At 48.8% G+C, this 13,610-nt stretch overlaps 2 protein-coding genes across 3 annotated transcripts in view; one reads left to right on the top strand and one right to left on the bottom strand.

Moving 5' to 3' along the window:
- The window catches only part of TMEM104 (transmembrane protein 104), a 43,285-nt gene extending 34,921 nt beyond the window's left edge, over positions 1-8,364 (bottom strand). For both annotated transcript variants that reach the window (XM_031044832.2, XM_031044833.2), the window contains exons 1-6: positions 8,274-8,364; positions 7,031-7,154; positions 5,016-5,137; positions 3,009-3,090; positions 2,187-2,289; positions 1,700-1,780 (exon numbers count right to left, since the gene is read on the bottom strand). In XM_031044832.2, the coding sequence (XP_030900692.1) occupies positions 1,700-1,780; positions 2,187-2,289; positions 3,009-3,090; positions 5,016-5,137; positions 7,031-7,075 (433 nt within the window). In that variant the 5' untranslated portion in view covers positions 7,076-7,154; positions 8,274-8,364. The remainder of the gene's footprint in view (positions 1-1,699; positions 1,781-2,186; positions 2,290-3,008; positions 3,091-5,015; positions 5,138-7,030; positions 7,155-8,273) is intronic.
- Positions 8,365-8,383: 19 nt separating this feature from the next.
- On the top strand, positions 8,384-12,960 carry NAT9 (N-acetyltransferase 9). The gene is made up of 7 exons (XM_005144250.3): positions 8,384-8,446; positions 8,879-9,025; positions 9,791-9,900; positions 10,762-10,896; positions 11,117-11,176; positions 11,343-11,437; positions 11,523-12,960. The coding sequence occupies exons 2-7, from the start codon at positions 8,949-8,951 to the stop codon at positions 11,667-11,669; spliced, it is 624 nt and encodes a 207-aa protein (XP_005144307.2). The 5' UTR covers positions 8,384-8,446; positions 8,879-8,948; the 3' UTR covers positions 11,670-12,960.
- The last annotated feature ends 650 nt before the right edge of the window (positions 12,961-13,610 follow it).

Genomic DNA, 13,610 nt, shown 5'->3' with positions numbered 1-13,610 from the left:
TGATGGTTTCAAACCATAGTCTGCTATTCCAGCTGCCTTCCTGCAGAAGGATTCATCCCTTTTCCCTGGGGAGGATCCGCAACACAGAAATCAGATAAATCTAGCTAAAGCAACATTAAGACAAAGGATTAAGAATTAGGAGTCCTAAGCAGTTTATATCACTTAGCTAAAGCGTACATCAGTGCCTGACAGAGAGGATGTGTATTTCCAGCACCCTCTACAGGCTGAGCAGCTGCCAGCAGCAGGGACCAGAAGGCAACCCCTGGCTGGCTTTGGGGAGTCGTAACCACCTCCCCTGTGAAACACGTACAAAGCAAGGGCCTTCTGAAGCTTGCTAGTGGGAGTGCTCTGCTGCTGCTTCCTGTGATCCTCCAGCCCTCCTGCAGCTTAAAAGGCTTCTACAGCTGAATCCTCAGCAATACTGCTAAGACCTGTTACACAGTGCTTACTCAAAACACTTCCCAAATAATACTCCCCAGAGGATGAACAACAGACAGGGAAGTGTTCACAGTGGCAAAGCACATGAGCAAGAAAGCTTGCCTAAAGTCAGAGCAACCCAGTATTCAAGGCAACAACACTCCTAGTCCTGTTTTGGACCAACCCCAGTCTCCAACCCACACTCAGACTACGTCATCTCTCCTGTGACCAAAAAAGTGTCAGCCTGATCGCAGGAGGATTATTTTGACAGTCCTAAGTGAATTAAATCTACAAAGGCTCACAAGAGGCATGCAGGAAAATGAAAAAGGTTTTTTTTCAATTGGACTTTTAAATCAGAAATAATCTAGTTCAAAGACTGCTCACTTTAAGCCCAGCTGTCCTTCAATGGCAATAGACTTACACAGGCATAAAGCTGATGTAACGCAGTGGAAAAACCCAGCCCATCGTGTCTTTGTGAGACAGCCAGTGAACAAGAGAAAATGTCACTTTCCACAAGAAATGGGGCCTGACAGGCTCAAAACTGCACAGCCATTGTGTCTCTGATGGTTTCCTGGCTCTGCACAGCATTTCAAATTGGTTTACAAGTTTCAGGATACCCAGCATTGCAGTTTGCATTTCTATCGCATGCAGTGGATATGGCTTTATTGCAGTACAGTTACAAGTTTGTTCCCTGGCATACAAGAGACATTTAAAAGCAGTAAGACAAGACAGCTACCTATCAAAAGCACACCTTTCAGTCCTTCACATCCAAGCAGCTCTCTTGGTGACTCCCCGGACACAAGCAATTCTCAGAAGTGTCTCCCCTTCAGACTGACACAGGGTCCAGGGCAGCCCAAACACTTTGCTCTCAAATGCTGCAGCCAAGATGGAACTAGTGAACTCTACAGCTGGGTTCTACTGCTTTAGACAGTGAAGATCACAGAGGACAGATGCACTTCAGAGTTAGGTTAAGGGCAGTCAGAAAACCACTGACTTACACTTACCTATCTCAAGAAACTGGACCCATAACCAGTTCCACTACACCACAGTGCCCTCCCCTTCGTGCAGGTTCAAGCCACATGGCCTATAAATCATCTGCTTTGTGGAAACACCACACAGGGGGGATGAATGCAGTCCACAGAGAGAGGAAACGATGCTTTAGGGTGGAACTGTCACAAACTAAGGATGCAAACCCACACTGCGAAGCACGCAAAGTAGGGAAAAGCCATACACACACGTGCCAGAGGACCTGAAGGGACTTCTAAAAACATGAGTTACTTACCTTTGTTGAAGAACATGGAAGCCATCTGGCCCATTTCCACCCTCTCAGTAATTTCAAAGATATTTGGGGAGCCACGTCTCTCTGCAAGTTAAAATAAGAAGTGTTTCAACCCTTCAGTAAACCCAGAGGCCAGACTGAAGACACTCAGGAAGCTCTAGCAACAGTCTGAAGGACAGTGTGTACGACTCACACCTGCAGAGTCACTGGTTCAATTACTCTGCTGAAGGTAGTTTAAAAGTGTTTCAAAAATAAGATGTTCTCATCTTAGTGACCTACAAGGAAGAGATCTTTATCAGACTGCAAAAGGCAAACTGAATTCTCAATGAGGCTTATCTTACGAGTGCTAAGGACTGTGGGAGGTAAGCATGTGGAATTAAGGGTGAAATGGACAGAAGAGTCCTTCCTGTTCCACTTGCTGGAGCCCACTGGGACACAGTCTGCAGACAAGAGATCTCAGATGCAGTGAATGCATGAAGTAGGTACTTACGAACTGACAGGATAGGTCGTGTCTCTGCTCGCTCGTAGCCATCTTGGAGGAGAACATCAGTGTCAGATACCCCAGAGGAAGAATCCTCATCCTCATCATCCTCCTGGAAGAGAAGCCCAGACCCCTCAGCTGAGATATCTGTTACCCACGTTACTGGCTGCCAGGGTCTCACTTCCAGAAACTCAAAGGAAGGTCTGAAACAGGGATGGGCAGGACATGCAAGTAAATGCAAAGGCAAGAAGCCTTGGCCCAGGGTTTGGATGCTGCAGGGAGCAGAAGTGAGGTCTGTCTCCAACTCCAACCCACTAACATACAGGCAGGGATCTAAACAAAAGCAGACAATGTCTCACGCTGATCCAGAAAAGCCACTAAAGACAGGACTCAAAAAGCCATAGGTAAGTTTTACAGCAAGAACATAGTTCAGGACTATCCATTCCCTGGGATACAGCCCAAGTGACAGCAAAGATGTGCCAGCCTGTCCCAGTTAAATGACCCAAGATCAGTAAGGATTTATAGACCTCAACACGCTCCAAATGGCACCAATATATTGGCTGCCACCTCTCCACATTCACTGAGCAGAGCTTCTGGGCAAGGAGAGCACAATCAGTTAAGAAATGGGAACAGCACTAGAGATTTTTCAAAGCAGGAGCAGAAAATCCTGTCTTAATGAGCAACCCCACAGGGAACTAACAGCCCTATTTCATATGGCAAAGTTAAGTACAGCAGAAATTTACTCCTTTAGAGTTACTAATGAGACAAAGATGCAGAGGAATCTCAGGGAAGTCCTACATGATAGAAGAACAAGAGAAAGCCCACACAAACCTTGCGTTTCTCCATTCTCTTCCATCGCAGCTGGGCATTTGCAGCAGCCATGGCTTCCACCACAAAGGTTGTAGTCATATAGCTGGAGAGAGAAACTCAACTGGTATCAATAATAATCCAGAAGTGTCACAAAAGGGAGATGAACAATTATTCCCATCTGTAAGAGCAAACAAACCAAGGCAACCCTTTCACCTGCTCCACACACACACTGCATTGTTGGTACAGTGTTTCATCTGTTTGCTGCTCCCTCCTGTCTTTCAGATTAAGGTGTCACGCGGAGAGCAGAATGCAGTACAATACAACATGCCTTCAGATATAAGAAGGCACTTTAAGTACCCGTAAGTATCCTAGTGTTTCTGAAGGGCTGAGAAAGGCAAGAGGACTTCCCCATTTGTTAGAAAGCAAGCTTCCTTCCTCTTGTTAGGATCAAGGACAAACACAGTACTATGCTGAAGCTTATCTGTTAGGGCCTGTGGCAAAGGTACTACAGTCCAGTAAAGAACCTTACAAATGGCATCAGAAGCAAAGCAGCAATCCAAGAGCAAGGAGCAGATCATACGTGTATGCAAATACACTTTGCTGAAGACCAGGGGAAAAGCTGTCCAGCAAGACAGAGAGAGCCACTAATGGGAGGAATATCATTACCTCAGCTAAAAACAGTCCTTTCATACACAAGCAAACCAACCAACCTTACATCAACCTCATTTAAGGCTTTAAAGTGGTTTCTCCCTGCTTCAGGAACCAGACTCACTTATCAAGTTCAAATGAGAGATTAGTTGTGCAAGAATAAAAGCAAGCAGCGCTGTCCTGAAGCCCAATTTCTGCTTAGGCTCTTCTGGCACTTGAAGGGTCCCCAGCAAGCACAAGGAAGTCACAAGCACCAGAACAAAAGCAACAGGGCAGCACAGCTCCCAAGGCACACAGCTTCAAGCTGTGTCTTCTCGGTTTAATCCAGAGCACTTTTGGCATGCAGGTTCAGAGGTCTGTGCTCTTCTGCTGACCCTAAAGGACTGTCAGCTGGTGCTGAGTGCCATACACTGCATTTACACTGTTAAACTAATGTACCTAAGAGGAACTGCTTCCAAAGGTACCAATTACTTGTACTCCCACAGTTTATATTTTATTAAGCCTTTGCAGCGTTCAGCTTTGAGGTGGGGAAGTTACAAGTATTACTACAACCAATACTAACAATAGAGTACTTCTACATAACAGCACCTATCAGATCCAAAAAGCACTGCCTCCAAATCAAAGCTGGTTACTGACAAGAAAGGAACTTCTAAATTCCATCTGTACAAACAGCAGGGGGGGATCTTGGTTTATTTTACCTTAAAACCAAGCAGGGATTCACAGCCCGTTAGAATATAGCAATTCTATTAATAACTACTTAGACATTCGTGCTGTATCAACAGCCTCCAGCTCCACCTGCTGCTCCAGCAGGGAGACATCTGGGCAGAACCTCATAGCAAGCCAGCATGGAAATCATGAGACTACCTCCAAGGTCTCAAGCAGGAAAGGTCTGGAGGGGGATAAGACAGGCCCAGCTATAGAGTAATTTGTTTCCCTGACACTCTTGCAGTTGCCCAGAGCTTTGCCAGAAGCCAAAAAAAAAGCTAACACAACAGGTCTGCACCATATACCTGCAAGACACAAAGCTCAGCAATGACCCTGTGTCATCAATGTTCCCTGTGTCAGTGCTTGGGGAACTGATCCAGGACAGAGGCAAGAGTGGGATGTACCCACAAGGACAGTGTCAAAAAAGGAAACTGGGAGAAAGGAGACTCTGGACTGGAGGAAAAGCCTTTTCCATCAGTCAGGAAGTGGGATGTAGCACCACCATATTGCAGCATCCCTCCAAACAAGGTCCACAGGCAACACAGCTGCCAACTGCAATGCTCAAGCACCAGAAGTACAGGTTCACTCAGCAAAGCACCAGAAGCCTTAGCACTGCCCTCACAACTCCACCAACTGAACATCCCAACCCTCCAAGGCCACATACTCAGGTCTCACCTCATAAATCCCAGGAACATAAGGAGGACAAGGCTGACGAGCCACCCTGCTGTCGCAAAGGCCTTCGGCATGGTCAGGGCTCCAGTTCCAACGATGAGGTTGAACATGTAAACAAGACCAACCTGAAATCAATCACATAATCCAACATGAGAGCTGGCAGCGATCATCCCAGACACCTCACACATGTACTGATCTAAATGGAGAGAGCAATCTTTGAGCAAGCAGGGTGGGAGAAAGCCCATGATACAAATACAGGTAAGAGGGGGCTGATAACCAAAGTGAATGTCAGCACATTTCTGGGGAAACTGATATTCATCTCCATCTAATTATTTTTAATGTGTTTTCTTTCTAGCTTTTAAAGTTAGAAAGGATGTGAACTGTTTCTTTGTTTTCAAATCCACTGCCTTCTATCAGAAGGGTCTACACTATGGGTTGGGGTCTGTCCTTATTTTCTGACCTAAGCCTAAGCAGTTAGGTTCATACACAAGTTACCTTTCAGAATCTCTTGTTCCTCTTTATTTAGTCAAGCAGAAAACATCCAAACACAACTCTAACTCAAAGCCTGCTCGCTATTTTAACACACTCTGAAGAAGAGATTTTACTTTTGAAGGAAAAGGATTTTCTCTTCTCTGCCAATGAGCTTTTTTCTGCCTAAGGGCAAAAGATCACTGTTCACCTAGACAGGACCCCCTGGATCATAAATTCAGTTGAACTCAGGGTCAAAAATTGCCTCAAAGTCGGTTTGTTTGGTTTTCATTCATACATACATATATAGGTCAGAGCCTCTCCAGGGGCCAGCCAGTAAAGAACTGTGTCAGAGTACACTTTTCTAGCTGTGGAACAAGTAGTATCAGGAGAACTATTCCCCTGTGAGCACTCCTGCCCTTTTTTCACCGACATAAACACAGCAAATTCATCTTCTGACCAGTCCCCCAGAATGATAGGAGTCAGCTATTGCAGTTTGCAGGAAAGCTCTTTCCATTCAGCTGCCAGAACTGTCATTCCTCAAGTGCTCAGGGCCACGATACACTCTGCAGTGAAGGACTCCTGTAAAAGCACCTTAGGTGATTCTCCTTAACTTTGGTGAAGTTGACAGAGATGAGAGCAGTGCCTGTGTTCAATCTGGCTAAACACCTTCAGGGAAAGATGAGAGTCATAGCCTCTGAGATGAGGCACTAGGTAATTCATGTAGCACTAACATAACATAAGAGCAGGTGACACTAATTCTTTAGGGTCTGGATGCCCCAGTTATTGTCTTGCTCTCCATCTTCTCAGTCATGACCTATTTCTGCAGCCTAATATCCAGTTCTGCTAAATTCAATCATTAACATAGGGATGAAAGTTTTAAAGTGTTTGAAAACAAACACCCAGGTTTCAGGACTGGTTCTATATTAAGTGAATTCACTTTAGAAAGAAAAACAAAGAGAGTTTGCCAAGCACTGTTTTTAAGAGCTGACACTATATGAATACTTGTGGCTATGAAAACCAGTATTTCCAGTAACGTAGGAAAGCACTAATTGGCCCTGCAATTTCACAGGACACCACATTACAAGGAAGAAGCATCCCGATTACTCATTTCAAGTGAAGTGGTTTAAAAGCAATTAGTACAACAGCTAAAAATAAGTATAAACTTTATATTATGTTTTCCCCTGGATTTCTTAAAGCAAAAAGAAAGCAGCAGCAAAGTGGGAGAGTTTCAGTGCCTCACACACCCCCATGTTTATGCTAGCTTCACAGCACAATTTGGGCTTACGGGAAAACATACTGGAAGCGAGTAGAAGGATGCAAGAACTAGTACGGGATATGAGCTCTTTTAAAGACTTTTAGAACTATACCTTAGGCAGACATTATTCCCTTATATAAAGGGTGACCTGTAAGCATTTTTAATTACCCTTTAGCCTCCATCATCTCTTGAAACACAGAGGTTATGTCAATGGGGAGGTAGGAAATGAAGACACAACACTGAGAGGATCTGGAAAACACTTGTGAGCAAACCCACAATGAGCCATACTTACATAGGGAGAGTAAAGCTCTCCTGTATCAGTGATGCCACCAGCCATGCTGAATGTGGAGGGGAGGCTTGGAGCAGAGTGAGGAGGGTGTTTTCAGAGGGTGTTTTCAACTTCTCTTGCCTTTAACCTTGAGAAACATCATGAAGTTGTGTTAGCTTTGTCACAGGAAGAGCTTTTGCCCATAAATCTTGTGATGTTTGAACAAAAAAGGGTTTCAGCAGGACTTTGTGCTTTGGATACAGCCCACTCCCCAGCACCACTTGGGTCAGCACAAAAAGCTCTCCCACCTGTTAAACTAGTTTAAAAGGAACCAAAAAGCCCTGCCCTTCCACAGCATGTGATGACCAAACTTTTCCTTCCCTAAACAGCCAGAGGGGCCGTTTCACACACTAAAACCTCAAGAGGAAGAATGCCTGCCTTGAGGATGAGCTCACACTGCTGCTTCTCATGTAGCTACTACTCTTAATAGCAGGTGTCTCCTGCAAATCAAAGCAGGAAAACCAGCCCATAGTCTCCTTTATAATCACAAGGGGAAAAATAAGTAGACCTATGAAAAATACCCCAAGATGTTTTGTTACACACACCAAGGTTTCCAAAGCAGAAGTACTTAGGGAACTTCACACTGTGTTAATAAAACTACAAGAAGTGAGGCCCCAAGCCTTCTGAAAGGCTTCATGGTCAATAATTAGCCATAGTTGAACTGTTTAAGAGCTTTATCAAACTCCTTATACTTCTACATATGTTTCTACCCTGTCATGCCAACTGGGGCAAAGCATCAGCACAGCTTCACAAGCTAAAGGGACCAAACTGCCCATGAGCTGTATAAACATGGGCCCATGTACCCCCGACGACAGCATCCCTGCTCACAGCGGACACGACCCGGCCGGCCCTCAGGCGAAAAGGCCAAATACCACCTTCTACCCCAAACCCGCACGCAAACCACCGAAGCCGAGCTCAGCAACCCGCGACGAGGCAGTGAGACCACGGCCACGCCAGCACCCACCGCCGGGATGAGCGTGCTCCTGCCGGGCACCCACCCCAGCCCGGACGGGCCTTGCCAAGGCCTCCAGAGCCCCCAGCCCCGCCGCTTCCCCCCCACCCGGCAATGCCGCTCACCCTGCCCAGGGAAGCTCCCACAGACCCTCACACAACACCGAGACGGCTCCCACGGCTCCAGCGCACCGGGACCCACACCCGCAGACCCCACCGTGCCCCGGCCCTCGCTGTGCCCCGCCGCACCCCTCACCTCACACCGCGACCCCCGGCTCCACATCGCGGGGCGCCCACGGAGCATGCGCCAAGCACGCGGGGGTGAAGGGGGTGCAGGGGGAACCTTCCGCACACGTGACCTGCTGCGGGGCGGGGTCACGGTGACGGCGCCGCTCGGGTTGTGCGCTTGCGGAAGGGCGACGGGGCAAGGTAGACATGGCCTCCGCGGCCGGGCCGCGCAACCGGGCTGCTCAACCGGGCTCTGCTTCCCCTCAGCCCCGATGTCCCCTTAGCCCCGATCCCTCTCAGCCCCAATGTGCCGTTAGCCCCAATATCCCCTCAGCCCCGATCTCCCCCCCGCCCCGATCTCTTCTCAGCCCCAATGTCCTATCAGCCCCCATGTCCCCTCAGCCCCGATCTCTCCTCAGCCCCGATGTCCCCCCAGCCCGGATCTCCCCTCAGCCCCATCTCGCCCCAGCCCCCTGGTGCGGTGCTGTGTTAAATACGAATCGTTAAGTGGCCCCGGTCAGGGCAGACCCCGGCCACCGTGGTGCCTCCGAGGGCACCGACAGAGCCCTGCCCTGGGTGGGGGGATTGGTGCGAGCTGCATGCAGGGAAAGTGACGGCTGCTGCATCCCGAAGGGCTCCAGGGATTCCTGAGCTATCCCTAGGCCTTGCTGGAGACACGGAGTGGGTGCTGATTGCAGAGGTCATGAAGATTAACCAGAACACGGTGCTGCAAGGAAAGAGGGCAACCCTGGTGCCATACACGTCTGCACATGTGCCCCGGTATGTGGCTCGTGTCCTCCACTGATGCTGTTGCATGGTCTGATCTCAGTTCTCTTTCTAAAGGGCATGTGGTGGACAGAAAAGGTTCTGGCTTGGCCGCTGCAGGGCCCTCTTCCACCTGGGAAACACAGTGGGAAGAGTACTCAGGCAGTCAGTTCTGCCCTTCATGCGTGGCAGCAGCATCCCTGACAGCTCTGTGCTCTTTGCCAGGTCTGCTGACAGAGGGCTTCATGTGTGTGCCCGTGGAAAGGGAAGAACCTGGCTGTGAGTGAGCCACCAACAGTTCTCTTGCTCCTTGATGTCTTTCCCTATTGACAGTGGAAGAGCAAACCTTCGATGTGTAAAGCCAGATGGATGTTTTGTAAATTAGAAGCAGTCATGAAGGCAATTTGTACAGTGCTGACCCAGGCAGCTGCAGCCTCAGCACAAAGGTGCCAGTATTAGTCTTTTTTTGTCAGTGTCCAGGAGATGCTCTATCAATCTCAGTCAGGATGAAATGCACCGAAACTCAGGGCTCAGTACTTCTAAAGACATCATCACTCTTCAGACAAAGCCACATCATGGCTAAACCTGCTGCATTTCCACAAAGAACACCAATTCCTGTGTTAGATAAGGGAGAGAGGCTTGTTCACACTTGAAGTTGCCTTAAATGCCAGGCTGGTGTTCCCAGAACTGCCTTATGACAGTCTAATCCTCAGAGCTCTTGCAGAAATCAGACTGATGCAGCAGCTCAGGCAGTGATGTGGTTTTGGGTCCCATTGCCAGGTACCATGAGTGGATGCAGTCAGAGGAGCTGCAGCGCCTGACAGCCTCGGAGCCCCTCAGCCTGGAGCAGGAGTATGAGATGCAGCGCAGCTGGAGGGATGATACAGACAGTGAGGACCTTAAACACTTCTGAAGGGGGGGGTGGGAGTGGGGAGCAGGTCTCTTCTGTCCTAGGAAGGACCCACAGTGGGCTGAGAGCACCCGGTGAGTGGGTTCTACCTGCTTTGAACTGCTTTTCTGTTTGTAGCTGGGCTATGCTCAGGGAAGGAGAGCATGTCTGGGGCTGCTGATGTCCTTTTTATGCAGGTTTTCAAAGATTACAGTGATTTATTTCCCCCAGTTTTATGTGCTGAGCTGCTCCTGCACAGTCAAAGCTCCCCAGGTCCGATCATCCTAAAAAGGTAGAAAGGAGTTGTACTTTTCCTTGAGATATTGAACTGCTCTGGAATTACCCAGTTGAGGTGTGCTGGAATTGGTTCTCTGGCTCTCCTACAAGTAATGAATCACTGCCCATAAAAGCCTGGTAAAAATATAGCGAGCCAGAAAATAGTGAGGCTGACAAAGACCTCAGTGTGGAGCATTTGTCTTAGCTGGCATTAGAAGCCATACTTAAAGCAGCAATAATACAGACTAGATGAATCACTAGGTCTCAGCCTCTTGTGCACCAAACAGTTCTTTGCCTGAACTTGCAGCTGAGTGAGACAAGGCAGGGAGACCTCAGGCTGGAAGTTTCCATGCTCTTCAAATAGACTATGTCTTGGTGCCTGCACCACCCTCACAAGGGGTCTTCAAAACATATTGTACATCTCAATGGATGGGAGCAGGCACACTGGTATGGGAAGCTCAATTATAAGCTCTTCCTCATTGCTAACACATGGAAATCTGTTGTTCCTCTGTCCATTGCATGCCTTTAATTTTATCCTGCAGTAATTTGTGCCCTGCAAACTCTGCTATGGTTTTGTTTCCCCCAGAATGTACCTTCATTGTGCTGGACACGGAGCGGTGGCCTGGGCAGGCGGATGAGGACTGCATGGTGGGGGACGTGAATCTCTTCCTCACTGACCCTGAAGATCCAACTTTAGCTGAGATTGAAATTATGATTGCAGGTCAAGTTGTGCTTCATAGCTTGGATCTCTGTTGCTGTGGTTGAAGCCAGCTGCAGACAGATGTTGTGTACAGAAGCTTTTTAGTCTCATTGCATTACTGTGGGTGTTCACTCCTGAGCAGCATCCTTTGCTGGTCCCAGGTCACAATCTGTTCTGCAGTGTGGCATGGCTGATTTGTCTCACCCAAGTGGATGCTGATTTCTGTGGCTGTCTCTTTCAGAGTCCAGCTACCGAGGCAGAGGATTTGGCAAGGAGGCAACTCTGATGATGATGTCCTATGGTAAGGGTGGCTCAGTGCATGGCAATGGGAGTACAGTTGGGATGAGATCTAGAAGCACGTATCCCAGTGACATAGGCTGCCTCTGCCCCAAGAACTGGAGCTGTTTGTTTTCATAGATGTTAGAGCCAAGGAGGTAACAGAAATACTTGTCTGTTATCTCTTGCAGGTGTGAGAAACCTGGGGATCACCACATTTGAGGCTAAGATTGGCCAGGAGAACGAAGCCAGCATCTGCATGTTCAAAAAGCTCCATTTTAAAGAGGTAAGAGCCCCTCTTCCACCCAGAGAAGGTGAGCAGAGTTAGCTCTGAGGCTGGGATTCAGCTGCTTTCCCTCTGTGTGATACAGGTTGCTGTAAACAGCATTTTCCAGGAGGTGACACTGAGGCTGGATATCAGTGACCAGGAAAGACGATGGCTCCTAGAACAGACAAACCATGTGGAGGAGAGGAACTACATTGAACTGAAGCTGCAAGCTGAGGTGCTGGAGACCTGATGGACACATCCAGACCCTGGCCTTGTTTCCAGGGAGGAGCTGGACACTGTTGTGAGCTCTGGGTGTGGAGGACACCAGTGAGCCAGCACTGAGCTTGACTGTTTCATGTCTCTTGGGTTACTTTGTCATCTTGTCAACTTTGCACCTTGGTGAACCAGTTGGGGTTACTGCTTGAGACTGGGACCTGGAAAACAGCCACTAATTCACAGGCTTGAGAAGGAATGACTCTAACCTCAACATACTGCTCCAGCAGAGCCTCAAATCACCAGCAGTCAATTGATTTCTGGTGCCACCAGTTTGTGGGCAAGCAGCACCTGCTGTTCCTTTTCCACTGCCCTTGGAGCAGGATTTGCTGGTTAGACATAGGCAGGCTCAGTCAGTTTTCTCTTGAGTTAAAGAGATGACAAAGACCTGAGAGGCAGTGGGGCTGGGCTGCTCACTTTGACTGCTGTAAAGGACAGCAGAGACTCTGAACCCTATTTTCTGGGGTGCAGGGGGGCACTGTGGGGTCCTGGAATTGGGAAGCCCACGTTTTGTATGTGATGAAAACTATTGATATCAGCCAACTGAGACGAGAGCAGAGCCCTGCCAGGATCAATCCCTGCAAACAGGGGGACTGGCAGCTACAGGACCTGGGAGCCTGAGGCCACCAGTGAAGAGATACTGCACTGTTTGACCAGGCTGCTTTTATGAGAGCAGGGAGGAGGGAGAACACAACTGAAAGGAGATGGAATAGTGATCCCATTCTTCAAGGGCCTCCGGACTTGCTCTGCTGAGCCTGAAGTCTCCGTTTGGTGCTCTCCAGTAACATGAATGGGGGGAACAAATATCACTTGCTGGGTAAAGATGTGTTTCAAGCAGGAGCTTGCCTGCTATGGTGGAGCTGCGGTCCGTGGCTGACGAGGAGGCACTTGCCTGACTCCCCCTGGACAGAGCTTTTAATGCAGTTATTTAGCCTGACCCTTCCTGCCCTGCACAGCGTGTTCTTCACAGCGGGGAAACTTGCTGAGAGCAAGAGGATGGAAGGAAAAGAGGATAACTGACGCTCCTGTGTGTTTTCCTGCTGGAACAGCAGCCGTAAATGGCTAATTCTAGACCCCAAATTATGTGTGCCAGTTACACAGTATCAGGTAACAGCTTCCAGATTTGCCCAGGGATGTTTTTATCAGACTGTGGAATTTTTAGTGTTACTGTGCCTGTATTTTTAGGGCCTGGGGGATTTAGTCCTCCAATTTTAGTTAAACACATCTTTCCTGTGACTAATATTAAAACCAAGCGTGGGAGCAGTGCATCATGGTCTTTTATACAAGTATTCAGCATGGATTTAGTTGTTGCAAAAGCTTTGTAGTATAATGAAGAGCAGCTCTCCTTCCAGATAGGATTACCATGACAAGGGCTGCTAATCCTTGTGCTGTTGTCACCTGCAGCAGGCAGGAAAGCGTTGTGTGCCCACAGCAAGGTTTGCAGAACCTGCCTCTGTGCTCCTTCTGTTCCATCCCTCTGCCAAAGGAGCAGGGTTGGGCTGGCAGGAGATGGAGCTGGGGTGGGATTTGCTCCCCTAAAAAGTGACCAAGGTGGGGAAATGATTCCATTCCACCTCTGCTGCAGGGTGAAGGGGGCACAATGGAGCTGTGCTGCCCTCCCTGGCCCTGCCATGGCTCCTGGTGCCCTGCCGGTTGCTCCGGAGCCAGTGAGTGCCCTGCTTGGCATCCCCGGTCCCCCGGCAACACCGGCGCCTCTGCGGGCCTCTGGGAAAGCCTTCTCCTGGCAACCCCAAACAAAGTTGGGTCTGTCCCCAACACAGGCTGGGGGGGAGGATCCTGGTAGGGCTCAACCAGATTCCCAGGCTGCTCCTACTGGGAGAAGAGGTAAAAGATGCTGCTGGGACTTGCTGGGTGCCCCCAGTCTTGCCCCACACTGGCAGCTGCTGCCCATGACATT

Source organism: Melopsittacus undulatus, chromosome 11 (genome assembly GCF_012275295.1).
Source record: "Melopsittacus undulatus isolate bMelUnd1 chromosome 11, bMelUnd1.mat.Z, whole genome shotgun sequence".
Classification (NCBI taxonomy): Eukaryota; Metazoa; Chordata; class Aves; order Psittaciformes; family Psittaculidae; genus Melopsittacus; species Melopsittacus undulatus.
This window is presented reverse-complemented; position numbering and strand designations above follow the sequence as displayed.

Coding starts and splice junctions, on each gene's coding strand:
- NAT9 (XM_005144250.3), top strand. CDS start 8,949: ATGAAGATTAACCAGAACACGGTGCTGCAAGGAAAGAGGGCAACCCTG. Junction 9,026..9,790: donor ACGTCTGCACATGTGCCCCG/GTATGTGGCTCG, acceptor TCCCATTGCCAG/GTACCATGAGTGGATGCAGT. Junction 11,438..11,522: donor AAAAGCTCCATTTTAAAGAG/GTAAGAGCCCCT, acceptor TGTGTGATACAG/GTTGCTGTAAACAGCATTTT.